General features: G+C 41.1%; 1 protein-coding gene across 1 annotated transcript in view; it reads right to left on the minus strand.

Moving 5' to 3' along the window:
• The window catches only part of LOC129199771 (uncharacterized), a 37,282-nt gene extending 22,055 nt beyond the window's left edge, over window positions 1-15,227 (minus strand). The window contains exons 1-4 of the mRNA XM_054810769.1: window positions 14,574-15,227; window positions 11,511-11,693; window positions 7,669-7,836; window positions 5,846-5,947 (exon numbers count right to left, since the gene is read on the minus strand). Of these exons, the coding sequence (XP_054666744.1) occupies window positions 5,846-5,947; window positions 7,669-7,836; window positions 11,511-11,693; window positions 14,574-15,090 (970 nt within the window). The 5' untranslated portion in view covers window positions 15,091-15,227. The remainder of the gene's footprint in view (window positions 1-5,845; window positions 5,948-7,668; window positions 7,837-11,510; window positions 11,694-14,573) is intronic.
• Window positions 15,228-16,128: the final 901 nt, after the last annotated feature.

Raw genomic sequence — 16,128 nt, forward strand, 5'->3', positions numbered from 1 at the left:
GCCCTCTGATCAGCTTCGTGGCCCTCCTCTGGACTCTCTCCCACAGCTCCATGTCTCTCCTGTACTGGGGCCCCCAGAGCTGGACGCAGTACTCCAGATGGGGTCTCACCAGAGCAGAGTAGAGGGGCAGGATCTCCTCCCTCGACCCGCTGGTCACACCTCTCTTGATGCAGCCCAGGACACAGTTGGCTTTCTGGGCTGCAAGCGCACACTGCTGGCTCATGTTGAGCTTCTCATCAATCAATACCCCCAAGTCCTTCTCCTCAGGGCTGCTTTCAATCCATTCCTTGCCCAGCCTATAGCTGTGCTTGGGATTGCGCTGACCCATGTGCAGGACCTCGCACTTGGCCTTGTTGAACTTCATGTGGTTCACACGGGCCCACCTCTCCAGCCTGTCAAGGTCCTTCTGGATGGCATCCCTTCCCTCCAGTGTGTCGACCACACCACACAGCTTGGTGTCATTGGCAAACTTGCTGAGAGTGCACTCGACCCCACTGTCCATGTTGCTGACAAAGATGTTGAACAGTGCTGGTCCCAGTACCGACCCCTGAGGAACACCACTCGTCACCGTTCTCCACTTGGACATTGAACCATTGACCACAACTCTTGGAGTGCGACCATCCAGCCAATTCCTTATCCACCGAGTGGTCAATCCATCAAATCCATGTCTCTCCAATTTAGAGACAAGGATGTCATGCGGGAGTGTCAAATGCCTTGCACAAGTCCAGGCAGATGATGCCAGTTGCCCTTCCCTTATCCATCAACACTGTAACCCCATCATAGAAGGCCACCAAGTTTGTCAGGCACTATTTACCCTTACTGAAGCCGTGTTGGCTGTCACCAGTCAGCTCCTTGTCTTCCATGTGCCTGAGCATAGTCTCCAGGAGGGTCTGCTCCATAATCTTGCCAGGCATGGAGGTGAGACTGACCGGCCTGTAGTTCCCTGGGTCTTCCTTTTTACCCTTCTTAAAAATGGGGATTATGTTCCCCCTCTTCCAGTCGGTGGGAACTTTGCCGGACTGCCAGGACTTCTCAAATATGATGGAGAGTGGCCTGGCAACTTCATCCGCCAGTTCCCTCAAGACCCACGGATGCATCTCATCAGGTCCCATGGACTTGTGCACTTTCAGGTTCCTTAGATATTCTCGAACCTGATCTTCTCCTACAGTGGGTGGTTCTGCAGTCTCCCAGTCCCTGCCTTCTGCGACCTGGGCAGCGTGGCTCAAGCATTTGCCAGTGAAGACTGAGGCAAAGAAGTCATTGAGTACCTCAGCCTTCTCCATATCCTGGTTAACCAGGTCACCAGTTTCATTCCAGAGGGGACCCACATTTTCCCTCGTCCTCCTCTTATCACTAACATACCTACAGAAGCTTTTCTTGTTGTCCTTGACATCCCTGGCCAGACTAATTTCTATCAGGGCTTTGGCTTTCCTAACCTGATCCCTGGCTGCTCGGACAGTTTCTCTGTATTCTTCCTAGGCTACCTGCCCTTGCTTCCACCCTCTGTAGGCTTCCTTTTTTTGTTTGACTTTGCCCAGGAGCTCCTTGTTCATCCACGGGGGTCTCTTGGTGGTTTTGCTTGACTTCCTCTTTGTTGGGATGCATCACTTCTGAGCTTGGAGGAGGTGACGCTTGAATATTAACCAGCTGTCTTGGGCCCCTCTTCCTTCCAGGGCTTTGTCCCATGGTATTCTACCAAGCAGATCCCTGAAGAGGCCAAAGTCTGCTCTCCTGGAGTCCAGGGTAGTGAGCTTGCTGCGCGCCCTCCTCGCTGCCCTGAGGATCCTGAATTCCACCATTTTGTGGTCACTGCAGCCAAGGCTGCCCTTGAGCTTCACGTCCCCTACCAGCCCCTCCTTATTGGTGAGAATAAGGTCCAGCATGGCACCTCTCCTCATGGGCTCCTCTGTCACTTGGAGGAGAAAGTTGTCATCGACACATTCCAGGAACTTCCTGGATTGCTTGTGCTCAGCTGCGTTGTCCCTCCAGCAGATGTCAGGGTGATTGAAGTCCCTTATAAGGACCAGGGCGTGTGAGCGTGAGGCTGCTCCTATCTGCCTATAGAGGGCTTCATCTGCTCGGTCTCCCTGGTCAGGTGGCCTTAGCAGACCCCCGCTATGATGTCCCCTGCCCCAGCCCTCCCTTTAATCCTAACCAATAGGCTCTCAGTGGGCTCCTCATCCATCCCCAGATGGAGGTCCATGCACTCCAGCTGCATTGACATAGAGGGCGACACCCCCTCGTCTGCCCTGCCTGTCCTTCCTAAAGAGCCTGTACCTTCCATCCCAACACTCCAGTCATAGGAGCTATCCCACCATGTCTCTGTAATGCCAATAAGGTCATAGCCTTGCAGGCACACACGTCTCCAGCTCCTCTTGTTTATTCCCCATGCTCCGTGCGTGCGTGTAGAGGCATTTCAGTTGTGCCCCTGATGAGGCTGACTTATTGGCTGGGGTGGCTGGAATTCTTTTGATGTATTCTCCCAGTGTTACCCTGTTGGTTCCTGTTGCATCCGGAGCCCCCGGCTCGTCTCCTCTAGGCTTCGAGCATGCTGTGGTGCATCCAGCACGTCTCTGAGCATTAGGCCGAGGGCCCTTGCCAGTGCCCCGTCCTTCCAGCCTGGGCACATCATCCCACAACTTGTCGCTGGCAAGCCTGATGTTATCCCCCTCCCCCTTCGAGTCTAGTTTAAAGCTCTGTCGATGAGCCCTGGTAGTTCCTGGGCAAAGATCCTCTTCCCCCTTTGAGAGAGATGAATCCCATCAGGGTTCATCAGGCCTGGTGCTGTGCAGGCCGCCCCATTGTCAAAGAACCCAAAGTTGTGGCGTTGACACCAGCCATGGAGCCATGCATTTATGGACTGTGTCCGCCTGTTCCTCCCAACATTGCTGCCCTTAACTGGAAGGAGGGAGGAGACTATTACCTGCACCCCCAAATCCTTCAGTGACTGTCCTAAGAACCTGAAGTCCCTTTTGATCGCTTTTGTGGTATGTGTCTCTGCTTTATCCCCACCCACGTGGAGGAGCAGCAGTGGGTAATAGTCAGAGGGCTGTACCAGGCTGGGGAGTTTCCTAGCGATGTCCTTGACACGGGCCCCGGGGAGGCAGCAGACTTCTCTGAGAGGAGGGTCTGCCCTGCATATTGGTTCATGGTTCACCCTCATGTGTATTACAAATCATTTGCAAGTTTGCAAATGCCAGCACATTTTGGTTTGCACTGACCTTGAGGATCTCATAGAAGACTTTATGATCATAAGTAGTCTTTAAAAAGTCTTTAAAATATTATTGAAATAATGTCTCAGTGTGCAACCAAAAAGGGATACAAATGCAATATTTACCTCTGCTTTAATGAAATGAATCATATTTTGAGAATACGGAATTTTAGTAGAAGTTTGTCTGTAAAAAATAATATTATTTGTTGTTGTTGTTGTTTTAAAGCAACTGCATTTGAAAACAAAACATACAAATAAACTTAAGAGGAGTAATATACAATGTGAGTAGCTGTTTTCCTATACTTAATTTTAATTAGTAAGTTACAGGGTTAAATTGTTAGGTATTAGGGCTAATATTGTATGCATGACCTATGATTTATTTATATTTAGGTAAAAAACTTTCCCACATTCTAATTTGAAAGACCTCTTCAGAGGTTATACTCTCTTAAGAATGCTAAGAGAATCTGTATGTTTACAATGGAGAAATAATCTAAAACTTTTAATGCTAGAGACCAGAAACATTTCTTTGCAACAGAGGTAACTTTGTATCAATAGGTACTGAAACTCCCAGCAATCTGGTAATAACTGCTGTTTGTCCAAGCACACACACTTCACAGTTGTGCTACTTAGACAAATGATGGCTGAGCCCAGTAATTTTGTTTTCTTAAAATAATCAGCAATGAATGATACTGACCTTTAACCTTCTAGTCAAAAGTAACATTCTAATAAGATGAGCAGAATGCGTTTTTTCATTCAAAATTACTTTCTCAGATTCACAGTATATTGCTTTCACATAAGTTATACTATGAAGATTATCTAGTCTCAAGGACTATAAAAAAATAAATTCTGAACTAAAATTAGGTTGCTGTTTTTCTGGATACAGAACATTACATAGCCACTTTAGCCACACTTTAATCTTACTAAGTCCTTTGTGTAGTATTCTGTAGGCAATGGTTTTTTAGATTTACATTATTGGCAAAGCTTCAATTGATAATGGAAATTCCTGATTGTCTTTAGACATGTATAAATACAGAATGATCTCTAGGATCTGGTGTCAAAATCATGTTTATTTTCATGTAGTTTACACTAAAAGATTAAGAGATCCTTTGATAAACAATAGGCATAGCCATATAGAAGGTAAAGCAACCACTTCCAACATTTTTCCTTATTTGTTTTGAATAGGTCTGTCCTTTGCTGGAATTCTCTTCTGGACTGAAGGCTTTATTTTTTGTGTTTAATAAGTAGAATATTTGCTCTCAGGCAACAAGTTAGAATGACTTAGAACTGAACAGCAGCACCATGCAAAAAGCACAACTGAGGTATAAGTCTAACTAGGTTCAGATCTTAAGGAGATGCATCTGTTTCTAATACAAGTCTTAGAGTTGTAAAGTGTTGGCCTTTCCAGATACGTAATTTTTTCTTCTCTGCATGTGCTCCCTTGCTCAGATTTCTGACTTTTCTGATCTTCTCTAGTGGAGTTTAATGATGACCCTATTTGTAGCTCAGCAGGCAGTTTTTAAAATGATGGTTTCAGCTAATGGATTTGCACACCTCTTAAATTACAGGCTTTCCCAGTGTTACCAGGAAGCTGGACAATATAATACATAAGGCTGGCAAAGTAACAGCTATTCTTAGATGCCTTGCTAGGGGGCACTCACTACCATTCTTGGCCTAGAGTGACATTTTTCACTGTATCTGCCTTTGATAGCAGAAATCTATGAGAGTCTTCTACACCTTCTGCTCTTTCTGTAATTCTTTTGTGTCCATTCTAAGATGCAGGGAGCAATACAGCAAGCAATACACTAGATTTACGTGAACCAAGGTTTTAGGTCGCAGTAAAAATGACTCTGACTCCCTGTGTCTCATTCTCACTGCTGTTACTGACAGAGCCAGCTTTTAGCCAGATCTCTAAGCTGCCATTGCATGGAGAGCTGATGATTTCAGAGATCTTTCGGTGGTCACTGCCAAGATCTCATTCCTCAGTGTAACTGCCAATACCATGTTCTCCATCATGTAGGCGTGGCATAGATCATTCCTCTCTAGAGGCATTATCTTACACTTCCTCTTTGCTGAAATTCATCTGACACATTTTTGCTCACTCACTCAGATGTGTGAATTTCTTCTGGAGTTCCTCACAATCATCGGACTACCCTGCAGAAGTTAACAGCACACCTGTTGAGATTTGTAGATGGCTCGATGGAAACCCATTCAAGCAGAAGTGTCCTCAGCTAATAAGACTTTTGGAAATGTTGGTATGAGGATCACTGCATCTTCCATTTCATTTTTAAAGGCCTGTTGTCATTAAAGGATATCAGTCCCCACAAGTTCTAGACTTTACATCTGGAGAGAGGCTGGATGCAAACACTTGCATGAGGTATCATCAGGCATGGAAGGACACAGAACAGCGGAGGCTGGTTTACCCACAGGCTTACTGAGGCCCTAAGAAAGTTTGTCAGGAGCAGTCCGAGGACATGTTATTAAACACCTTACATCCTCTAATTACAGAAATTATTTATGTACACCTATATTATATATTATTATAAATGAGATGTTATGTATTATTTATATTACTAAATACATATTTTTTAAAATACATTTTCTTAGGAGAAGTTAACTAGCACAAACACAACTTACTTGTGTCAACTTCAGTCACAAGGATAGGCTTTGAGAACTGGATCCTGAAACCCCAAGGGTAATTGCCAGTTCCTTTAGTGATCTTCACCGTTCTTTCACGAACTGCAAAACAGGGAAAAAGACATCCTTTTTTCTCTACAAGTCAGGTTCAATTTAACAAGCAGCAGCCTGTTTTTAAAACTTTTCATCTATAGGCACTGACAGTTACTGATTCTGCAAATGGCTGGGATGCTTTCAGTATCACTCCTAGCTGTTTGGTGCTGCTCCTCTGCCAGTGCATATCCCCCTCACGCCACGACTAATCAAATGTCATTCATGTTAGAGCAAAGACAGTCAGCATCAATGAAGCATACTTTCATTAGCAGTTTAAGTGCCTGGACTTTGTAATAAGAGGTGGAGAAGCATTCAGATATTCCAATCTACCGATGGCGTTCTGGAAGAGAAAAGAGCTCCTGCACCCTGTGTCAGACCTCTAACAACAAAATACACTCTAAATTCTCAGATAAGTTTAAATCTGTTTCTTGTAGTTTTATTCTTTTTATATTTTAGAAGGTCTCTATCCTTTGGATACCAATTGTTTCTTTTCCTTTCGTCTACTTTTCCCTGTCTGCTCCCCACTCCCACTGCCTCCCAGTCCTCTAGTCCAACCCCCCACCACACTGGCATCTCCTGCCACCAGTGGCTGTACGCATGTGAAATGTCTCTCAAGTCAGCAGAATTTAACATGTAGAGGGATCACCCTCAGCGAAAAGAAAGATCAGGGTCTAATTGCCTACTTCCAAATTTTTCTCAGGGTCTAGTATTATCGTGTCTCAAATGGTCTGGCTTGTTAGTAAATCTTATACTCAGGAAGGACTTCAGTGAGAGTGTCTGCTTTTGATATTTGACTATTTTACTGGGTTTGTTTAGTAGAGGCCAATTTAATAACAATTTATGATAGCTGTTTTGTCTTCAAATTTTGTACTATTTGGAAGATACAAATTGCTTTAAAGGTTACTTTATTTACAGGCCAATTGATGTTACCTGTCTAAAAGAGCATAGATACTTCAATACCTACTTTAACTATCTTGCTGAACTTCTGAGCTCTCCCCTGGGAGAAGACGTAATCAAAAAGGCTGTCCAGAATATTCTCATATGTTTTAAGGGAGATTTTTCCTATCTGGAGATTTATAGAGGACATTTGTTTTCTCTCATATTATGAATTATTTATGAGCTCCAGCAAAGAACTATCTCCTGGAAAGCTACACGGGTGTTTTGGTTTGTCTTAGTTCTTTGAACTGTTACCTTTCAGTAACTTAACATTTAAAAAGTGAAGGAAAACCTCCCGTCACCCTGCAAAAGTTATTCACTACATCTGTTTGCATGACAGGGCTTAAACTACAGATAGAACAACCCTTCTTTTGCAAACTTGATTCTTTTCTTTCTGGATCTGCTATGTTTGAAAGTTTGATGGAGAACAGATTTTATGACCATTGTAATACTTTATGTACACAAATAGCTCTCTGATTTTGCCATGCTTGAAGGAGCTATGAGCATTACATTGCTTCTACCCTTACCATGCAGCAAGAGATGAGGTTTAAGTATGACCTTTTATCAGTATTAATTTTGTCAAGTAATTATGATATTTTGCAAGACAGTAGCTAAATAAGAACTACTTATTTACATTTTTCTATAACCTTATATTTTATTGAGGTGCTCTTTTTCCTGTCTTCAACATAAGTGTTCAGCATCTTCTCCAAAATGTTGGTCCCCTGGAATCCTCAGAGTGCCCAAAATAAATACAGTTTTATGACATTTATTACCTGTTGCATTAGCCAACTTACTTGCCACTGGTCTAGGCCTTTTGCTGAGACATCTAGGACTATTATCCGGAGAGACATCATCTCCTCTGAAAACCCAGGAAGCAGAATGAAAGTTTTCTGTATAAAAACCTCTGTCCTCATTTTCAGAATGTAGTCCCAGATCTACTGACCGAGCATCCTCTGAGTTTACTGTCATGAGGATAAAACAAGTAAAAGTAATGTCAGTAGGGAAAATGCATAAAAAATAACAGACCTAAGCCAGTCAGCACAGAAGTGCCACAAGCTTCTTTATGAAGTGTTTGTAATATCTGTACTTAGTTCTGTAATTTTGCTGCTGTTAAAGAGGCAATCTGCAAAGATGTCCAAGGAGAAGATCACAATATTGGATGCTATTGCATCTTGAACTTGAATGCCAAGTGAAGTCTTAATGCAGCAAATGGTCAGAACAGGAGCTGCACCTCTTTAAGAGAAGGCTGACTTTAGCCAATTGTTAAGCATTCTTATGCAGCCCATTTGATTAGGAAATGAAACAAGTTTCCTAGAAATTTAGTATGAGTTCAGTGCAGGTAATAATGATCATATTTTCTGTTTGCTTAATCCTAGCTCTCCAAGATGTGTATATTTAGTTTTATTAAAAAGGAGGTGAGGAAAGAATAGTTTTGGGTTTAGTGGTTTGGTTTGGTTTGTTTTTTAATATAGAATTTCTCACTTATCCTAGGCTGTTGAATATTTGTATGATGTTACATGTGTTATCACGAGGATTTTCAGATTCATATTTTATATTAATTTACATTTACTATGTCTTGCAGTGAGTCCACTGGGTCAAACCATTGTCACCCAGATTAACACAGAGATGGAAGAGAGGTCTAATTTTCTGCTAAAGGAAAAAGCATTAATGTTCAGGCTCACAAGCAGATAGGGCAGCAGGCAGCTGGCTGTGTGACAGTCAGGCTATAAACAGCACTTTGTGGAGAAAAAGGCTATGCAATACTATGACAACTTCCCAAGCAGACCGGGAGCTGGAACTTCAAAGCTAAAACTGGATGGTGAAAGGTATATAAAAGTATAAACCATCAGAGACTGCGCTAACAGATTGACTGAAAAAATGCTTTAGTATGAATTGTCTGAGAGGAAAAAAAAATGTTCCTTTCAGTACAAAATGCCTGGTATAATGCAGCTAGAGTTAATGCAGCTGGAGAACAGATCTGTTTGCTTTGTTTATCCTGTGTTTGATGTGGCTATTATGCAGAATGATTTCCAGTTTCAAAACAGAAAAGATAAAAATTAACCTTTATTTAGTTTTGTTCAGCAAGTTACTTCCTGAATATATCTACATGGCAGTCTTTTCGCACTTTGACAGTTTGCTTAACTGTATCTATGTAGACAAATAATCCACATTCACTGGCTTCTCCCTGTTGTGGTTTAACCCAGCAGGCAGCTAAAACAACCACACAGATGCTCACTCTCTCCCCCTTCCCAATGTGATACGGGAGAGAATTGAAAATGTAAAGGGAAAAAAAAAACCCTTGTGGGTTGAGATAAAGACAATTTGGTAGGACAAAACACAAAAAGGTGATGATGATGATGATATAAAAAAAAGTGGTGAACAGCATAATTTCTCACTACGTGAAGTCGATGCTCCACAAGACCCCAAGCTGACCCACCTCCTGGCCCACCCCCCAGATATATATGGAACATGACATCATATGGTATGGAATATCCCTTTGGCCAGTTTGGGCCAGCTGTCCTGGCTGTGTCCCCTCCCAGCTTCTTGGGCGCCTTCTCATTGGCAGGGCAGTATGAGAAGCTGAGAAGTCCTTGGCTGCTTGGCAAGAACTAAAAACTTAAGTGTGTTATCCACCTTGTTCTCATCCTAAATCCAAAACACAGAACTATACCAGCTGCTAGGAAGAAAACTCTATCCCTGCCGAAACCAGGACACTCCCTTATTATGCAGAAAGTATGAGGTAGCATGATTAACTGTATAAAAACCTACTAGTAAATAAACAAAAACAAACAAACAAATAAATAAATACTACTAGGCTGATAAATTTAAAGCACATCGTAGCTTGCTACTATGAATTTATAAATTAAGAAAACCTAGACTAACACCAAGCAATCCAGAACAGTACAGTATTTTTGCCGGTTCAATACTGAATTGTTCTAATTGTAGCAGAGCTTAAAATGTGCAAAACTGCAGAAATATATGCTGTCATGCTGGCACTATGGACTTATGCCAAGACATTTGATTGTCTTTTCACCTCTGTCCTCCTCAATCTTTCAGCACAGATGTCAGACTGAGCAGTTTATGAGTGTCAGGAACAAGCTGCACTTAGGTTTTTCTCAGCTGCTGGAAGTAAGCATGAAAGGAGCTGCTGCTTCCAAATATTGATTAGAGTTGTCTCAAGCCTTCAAACACCAGGGAACAGCCTAGCTACTGAAGAAAAAGGGCCAGAAGTCTCGGGCCTGTAGCATACTATCCAAAATGTAGGATTTGTCACTAGGATTTGTGACAAAATTGCTCACTCACCAGTTCTGGAGACCACTTCAGGTTCCTGCTATGTGCTACGAAAAGCAACGCTTTGTCTTAAGGAAAGCAATTCTAGGTTTTGCAACTTGGTCTTTTTTCAGTTGGTTGGTTTTTTTTTTCTAATTAATTTTTTGTATTTTCTCTATGAAACTGTTGTGTGCCTGATCTAGTAAAATGTATGGTCCTGCTTTATATTCAAGAAACACTACTATTGAAAACAATGAACAATTTATCTTGGTTTATGTATCTCCTTGCTGTGGATTTGAATCTGTGTTAGGGGCAAAAAATGGAAACTGCTACCAATAAAAAGCTTTTTCATTTCCACATGAAATAAGTCAGGCATCCCTGCTGCTTTGTTATCAGGCGTTAAAAACTTAGGGATTGACTCAGTTATCTGAACATAGGTGGCTAATACCATGTTAGATGCCTTGGGGTACCTCACTTGCTGTCCATTTAATGCTTCAGAAAGTCATGAGTCCCCTGTAGGTCACATATCTCAGAACTCTATTGGTGTCCCAGCTGGCAATGGACACCTATGTTTAGGTAGCAAATTGAAGCCCTGCTGATGTAGGACTTACCTATATTATAGGGATAGAATGTATTTACAGTTTATCTTGTATTGGACCTGCACTGACCTGCACCTTACAGCTCTCAGTCTTCTATAGGTTTGCGTTTAACCTTCTTCAAAAAGGAGGTTATACATCTACAAATAAAACTTCCTTTGCCAAAAGTAAGCATTGTATTACAAAACATTTCCACAGGGAAGTGAACATTTCTTCGTCTGTACAAAGTACTTGTTACGTTACTAAAATAGCAAAACAGGAGGGAGAGGAGAGGAGAGGAGAGGAGAGGAGAGGAGAGGAGAGGAGAGGAGAGGAGAGGAGAGGAGAGGAGAGGAGAGGAGAGGAGAGGAGAGGAGAGGAGAGGAGAGGAGAGGAGAGGAGAGGAGAGGAGAGGAGAGGACTCCCAGCTCACCATGGCTTTGACATATGTAAAGTAGTCATCAGGATTATGATTTTTGTTATACACTCAAAACTGCTGCCATGATTACCTGTTTGTTCTGAGAACTTGTCTTAACATTAATTGCATATGGATGAGGATGGTACAATCAACTTTTTTCAGTCAGATTGTTCGCTTGGTTATATGGAGGAGAGAGGATGCTAACTCCTATGGTGAGGAACTGTTCAATTGAATAAAATATGCTTTCTCATGATAATGACTAAGACAGAGACCCAGGTTATGAACTAAAGATCAATTTCCTTAGCTGAAAACCCTGTCAGAATGTCAGTCACACAAAGGAGAAAAAACAGAATCATAAGGCTAATGTACTCACTTGATCCCTCAGTGATTGTGCTGTTTATGGAGCTTCCTCCAGTCGAACCGCATTTTTTGCTGTCTTTGAACTGTTTCCGTCTCCTGGCCCACTGGTCTATTGCTTCTTCCTGGGAACTATCACTCGCTCTGGTGTCTTTCATCAAAGGTAGCTTTCTGGGTTTATTCATTTCTGATTTCAAATCTAAATTATAACCAGACATTGTTGGTGAGGAATGCGTAAGACAAATTAAGCAATTATACTATTTAAAATTTCCACGTTCTAAATATGAGAATGATCTGACCAATCATAGAAATGAAAATACCAAATAATACTGAAAATATTCATAAAGTATATATTCTAGACTAATTGAGGTCTTCATGCAGAGAAAAGTAAATGCGATTATCTTCTGGTAGTTGTATCTGTAGTTAAGTACCTACGTAGCCATTTGTATGGCACCATTTTTATGCAGAAACATGTAAGTTGCTCATGGACTTTATTTACAAGTGCTCAAGACAAGTTGCAAGACACATATGCAGATACTTTGTATTTTAGGTTTGTTTCTAGGTAGGGCAGTATAAATTTATTGGTTGCATTACTATTTCAGCTAAAAAAAAAACAACTGGAAAACAGACTTTATGTTAGATTCTGTTCTGAAAATGCAACCGTACCCACTGGCAAGGGCAGATAGGGAGAAAGTGAGCCCAGCCCCAGCAGGCTCCCTAGAGGATTGTGTAAGTGCTATCTTGGCTCAATAGCCTCTTTCTGGCATCAGTCAGATTTACATCACAGACCTGTGTCACTGAGCTCTTTTTCCAAGGCACCCAACTATTGCTGAGAGTTGGGACCCCGATTTCTTGTAGTGCCTTTGTAATGCCCTTTGCATGAGTCCTTGCCCCTGTGGAAATAATTAAGTTCCCACAATACCAGCAGACTTCTAGATTGCCTAGATTCCTTTCCCCCATTCTGTTTACAACATTTGCATCTATTTTTCTCCTCTGTTCTAGATACTCTCACTTTGTTGAAAAATGCCATGTTTCCTTTTCAGCGTCACTGAATTACCAAGCACAGGAAGTGCCACATTGCCCCTTGTGCCCAATGTCTTGACTAAGTAGGTTGGTATTCCCTCATTACAAGTGGACTTTGATTCATATTAATGAGTTTTAAAACTTTAAATGCTTATACTTATTTCTGGATGTACACATTTACTCATTTAAGATACAACCTCCACACCATTGCTAAGAATAACACAGATGGAAAATCAAAATATGACCATAGACCAAAAGAGGGCCAAAAGTTACATGCTCGGTAATAGGTGATAGGTAAGAGAAAGAACACACATAGATAATTCTTAACAAGGGGCAAAAGGGAAGAGGAGAGAATAAAATCAAAATGCAAGAAATAGCTACACCTCAGTTCTGTGCAATGTGTTTAACCACTGAGGTCTAATGTCTGAGAAGTCATGGGTTTTGAGCACGTAGGCTTCCTTCAGTGTCTTCTTTCTATACTTTGTTCTAAAGAGATTTCCATTTACTTCATTCTCTATTTATTTTAGTATTTTAGATGCTGATCTATATAAAAATATCTACCTATATAGTATTTCTATTTAGTCTATATAGACTTCAGGTATTTTTGAAATTTCCATTACCAGTGCCAAACAAGACAACCTTGGAGGACACAGAATAAATTATTTATTTAATTTGGAAGGGATCTACAATGATCATCTAGTCTAACTGCCTGACCACTTCAGAACTTATCAAGAGTTAAAGCATGTTATGAAGGGCATTGATCAAATGCCTCGTAAACACTGACAGACATGGGACATTGACTGCCTTTCTAGGAAGTCTGTTCCAGTGTTTGACCACCCTCTCGGTAAAGAAATGCTTCCTAATGTCCAGTCTAAACCTTCCCTGGCGCAGCCTGGAACCATTCCCAGGCATGCTGTCACTGGATCCCAGGGAGAAGAGCTCAGCACCTCCCTCTTCTCTTCCCCTCCTCAGGAAGCTGTAGAGAGCAGTGAGGTCACCCCTCAGTCTCATCTTCTCCAAACTAGACAAGCCGAAAGTCCTTAGCCTTATAAGACATGCCTTCCAGCCCTAAGACAGATATACCAGTATTTTCTGTGGATATTGTGAACTAGAAAGATTATTTAAAACTTTCTGATGCTTTTTACTAAGATTCTTGAAGACATTTTACCATGATAAGAAAGTATGTATTTTTCAACAGTATAAAACTCCTAACCTCCAAACCTGCTGGAAACATTCTCTTCTGGAGAGGAAAATCTGAGTTATATTTGCATATAACTTGATTAATATTAAAAAATTAAAGTGTTTGGAGCAATATTTCACGTGTGTGTGTGTACATATTCACAATGTAAAAAGCTTACATTGTAGTGTGCAGTGTCCCAGTATGGCTTTACATTTTTATGATTCAAAACACTCCTTTTAAATGACCAGTTATGGATACCGGTAGATGAATTACAGAAGGGAAGACAAGTAAGTTTGTAAAACATTAGCTATTAAAAATAATTCTTTTCCATATGCAGTGTTCTTAACTACATAAAGAAAGAGGAAAAGAAGGTTAAATGATCCACTATGGTCATTCAATGACACATAAAGGCTCAGACAGAATTAGGGCTGAGATGTACTTAGAATTCAGCATTTGCTTAGATCACATAGATTCCAGAAACAGATTTATGTTGTTTTAAACACTAACTAGAGTTCTGAGTTCATACCACATGGCAACTGCAAAAAACCCCTTCCTGTTTTGGTGTTTGCTTCTCTCACTAGGTATATAGGATGGGTTGACTGTTCAATGTAGGAAACCCACTTCTCGAGCAAAGCTGCATTAATTTTTTTTCTTTTCTTTTTTTTTAATTTAAGTTACTTGGTTCTACAGGATGGCTCCTAGGATCCTCAACACAATAACTGTATATTATAGCCAAATGGCCAAGCATACTAATATCATGCCTTTGAAAATTTATAATATACTTTCATTTTCCCAGAAAAGATATCACCAAACATTAAACTACCTAAGTAAAAGGTGTGTAACTGATACTAACTCCAAAAGTCTTGTAACACCTACCTTTCTGACTAATCTGTTTTACTGATGATGGGGGGATATCTGCATTCTGATGAAAATCTTCTTTCATTTCAATCTTTCTCTCAACTTCATCAGAGTTGGATTTGGCTAACTGAGGTAGTGGATGTGCTCCAGGCTCTCTCCTTATGCTATCATCAGTTGATTCTTTACTGCAAAGGTTCTCTGGTCTTTCCTTGACATTTGTATGTTCTGTGAAATTCTCTTTCTTTTCTGTAGATGCTGAAGAGATAGATAATATGGCAGCCTGTGCTGAATCATTATGGCAATCAGATTCAACAAGGGTATTCCCAGCTATGTCTTGTATCTCAGAAAAGCTTTCTGATTCATCATTTATGTCATGCTCATCAGGATCTAATAGAAAGGGTGACAGCAAGGATTTTTCTTGTAGACTACAGGGAAGTTTAGGCTCTTTTCTCACTGCAGAGCCGAAGGAATCAGGTATCAATTTAGTGTCACCTTGGATGAATCTTCGTTCTAGTGCTCCAGTTACCACAGTCATTACTGACCCTCCCCTTTTCTTTGTTACCTCAGCCTCTGCAGAGGGTGGGTGAACACTTTGCTGTAAAGCTGAAAGCAGGTTTGGGGCATTTTCTGTAGATGCATAATTAGTATTTTCCTTGTCATTAATAAGTTCACCTGAAGGGCTTCTAGAGTGTGGAGAGACTTGTACCAGCTGAGCTTTGCTCAGCAATTCAACATGCTTTTCTAAATGGTTGTACTCTGGTGTCCATTCATCTAAACCATCTTCGGTAGACTCAGAGTCTTCCTCCCATATGGCTAGGTTTCCTAGAGGCTCTGCATGCCCATTTTCTTTTTTCTCATTTATAGTACCACTGGAATGAAGACTCTCCATTAATATTTCTTCTGTTTCTTCACCTTGCCCCACACAGTCTGCATAGTCATTCAGTAAACAAGTGTTATCTAGACTTTCTTCAGGTTCAGATGGATAAATGGTAATATTATGATCAAATGATGTGAAAGCATACTGATATGAGGACTTAAGACCTCTCAAACTTTTAAGTGAGAAGGTCAAGTCAGGACACTTACAAAGTTCTGTATAGCTGGTATGAATGTATGAGTTCCTGTTATAGACATCTCCTGCTTTGGTCTCCTTAGGTGATAGTTTTAATGATGGCAATGAATGAAAATCAGAATCCCTTCTAGGGTGAACTGGTGATGGTACATCAATCGTGGTATCTGGGAAAGACTTTCTTCTTGCTAGTTTTTGCCCTGTGTCTCTGCATTTGTCACAGTTATTTCTTTCTTGACCCAATACATTGTTCTTACTGATACACTCCTTCCCAGTGTTTGGGTTATTCAAGGTATTACTGGCTACAAGACAATTTGTGTTATTTATTTTTGAGAAAAGTATTTTATCTTTTGAAAAATCTTCCTTTTCATTGGTGTGGTCTTCATAGTCCTTTTTGTTATGTTTACAGAAATTATTTTTTTCCCCCAAAATTCTCAGGGCTGTAGAGAGATTGTCAGATTCCTTTCTGTCATTAACAGGGTACAAAGATACCCCCTCTGCAATTGT

This window comes from Grus americana, chromosome Z, assembly GCF_028858705.1.
Source record: "Grus americana isolate bGruAme1 chromosome Z, bGruAme1.mat, whole genome shotgun sequence".
NCBI classification, from domain to species: domain Eukaryota; kingdom Metazoa; phylum Chordata; class Aves; order Gruiformes; family Gruidae; genus Grus; species Grus americana.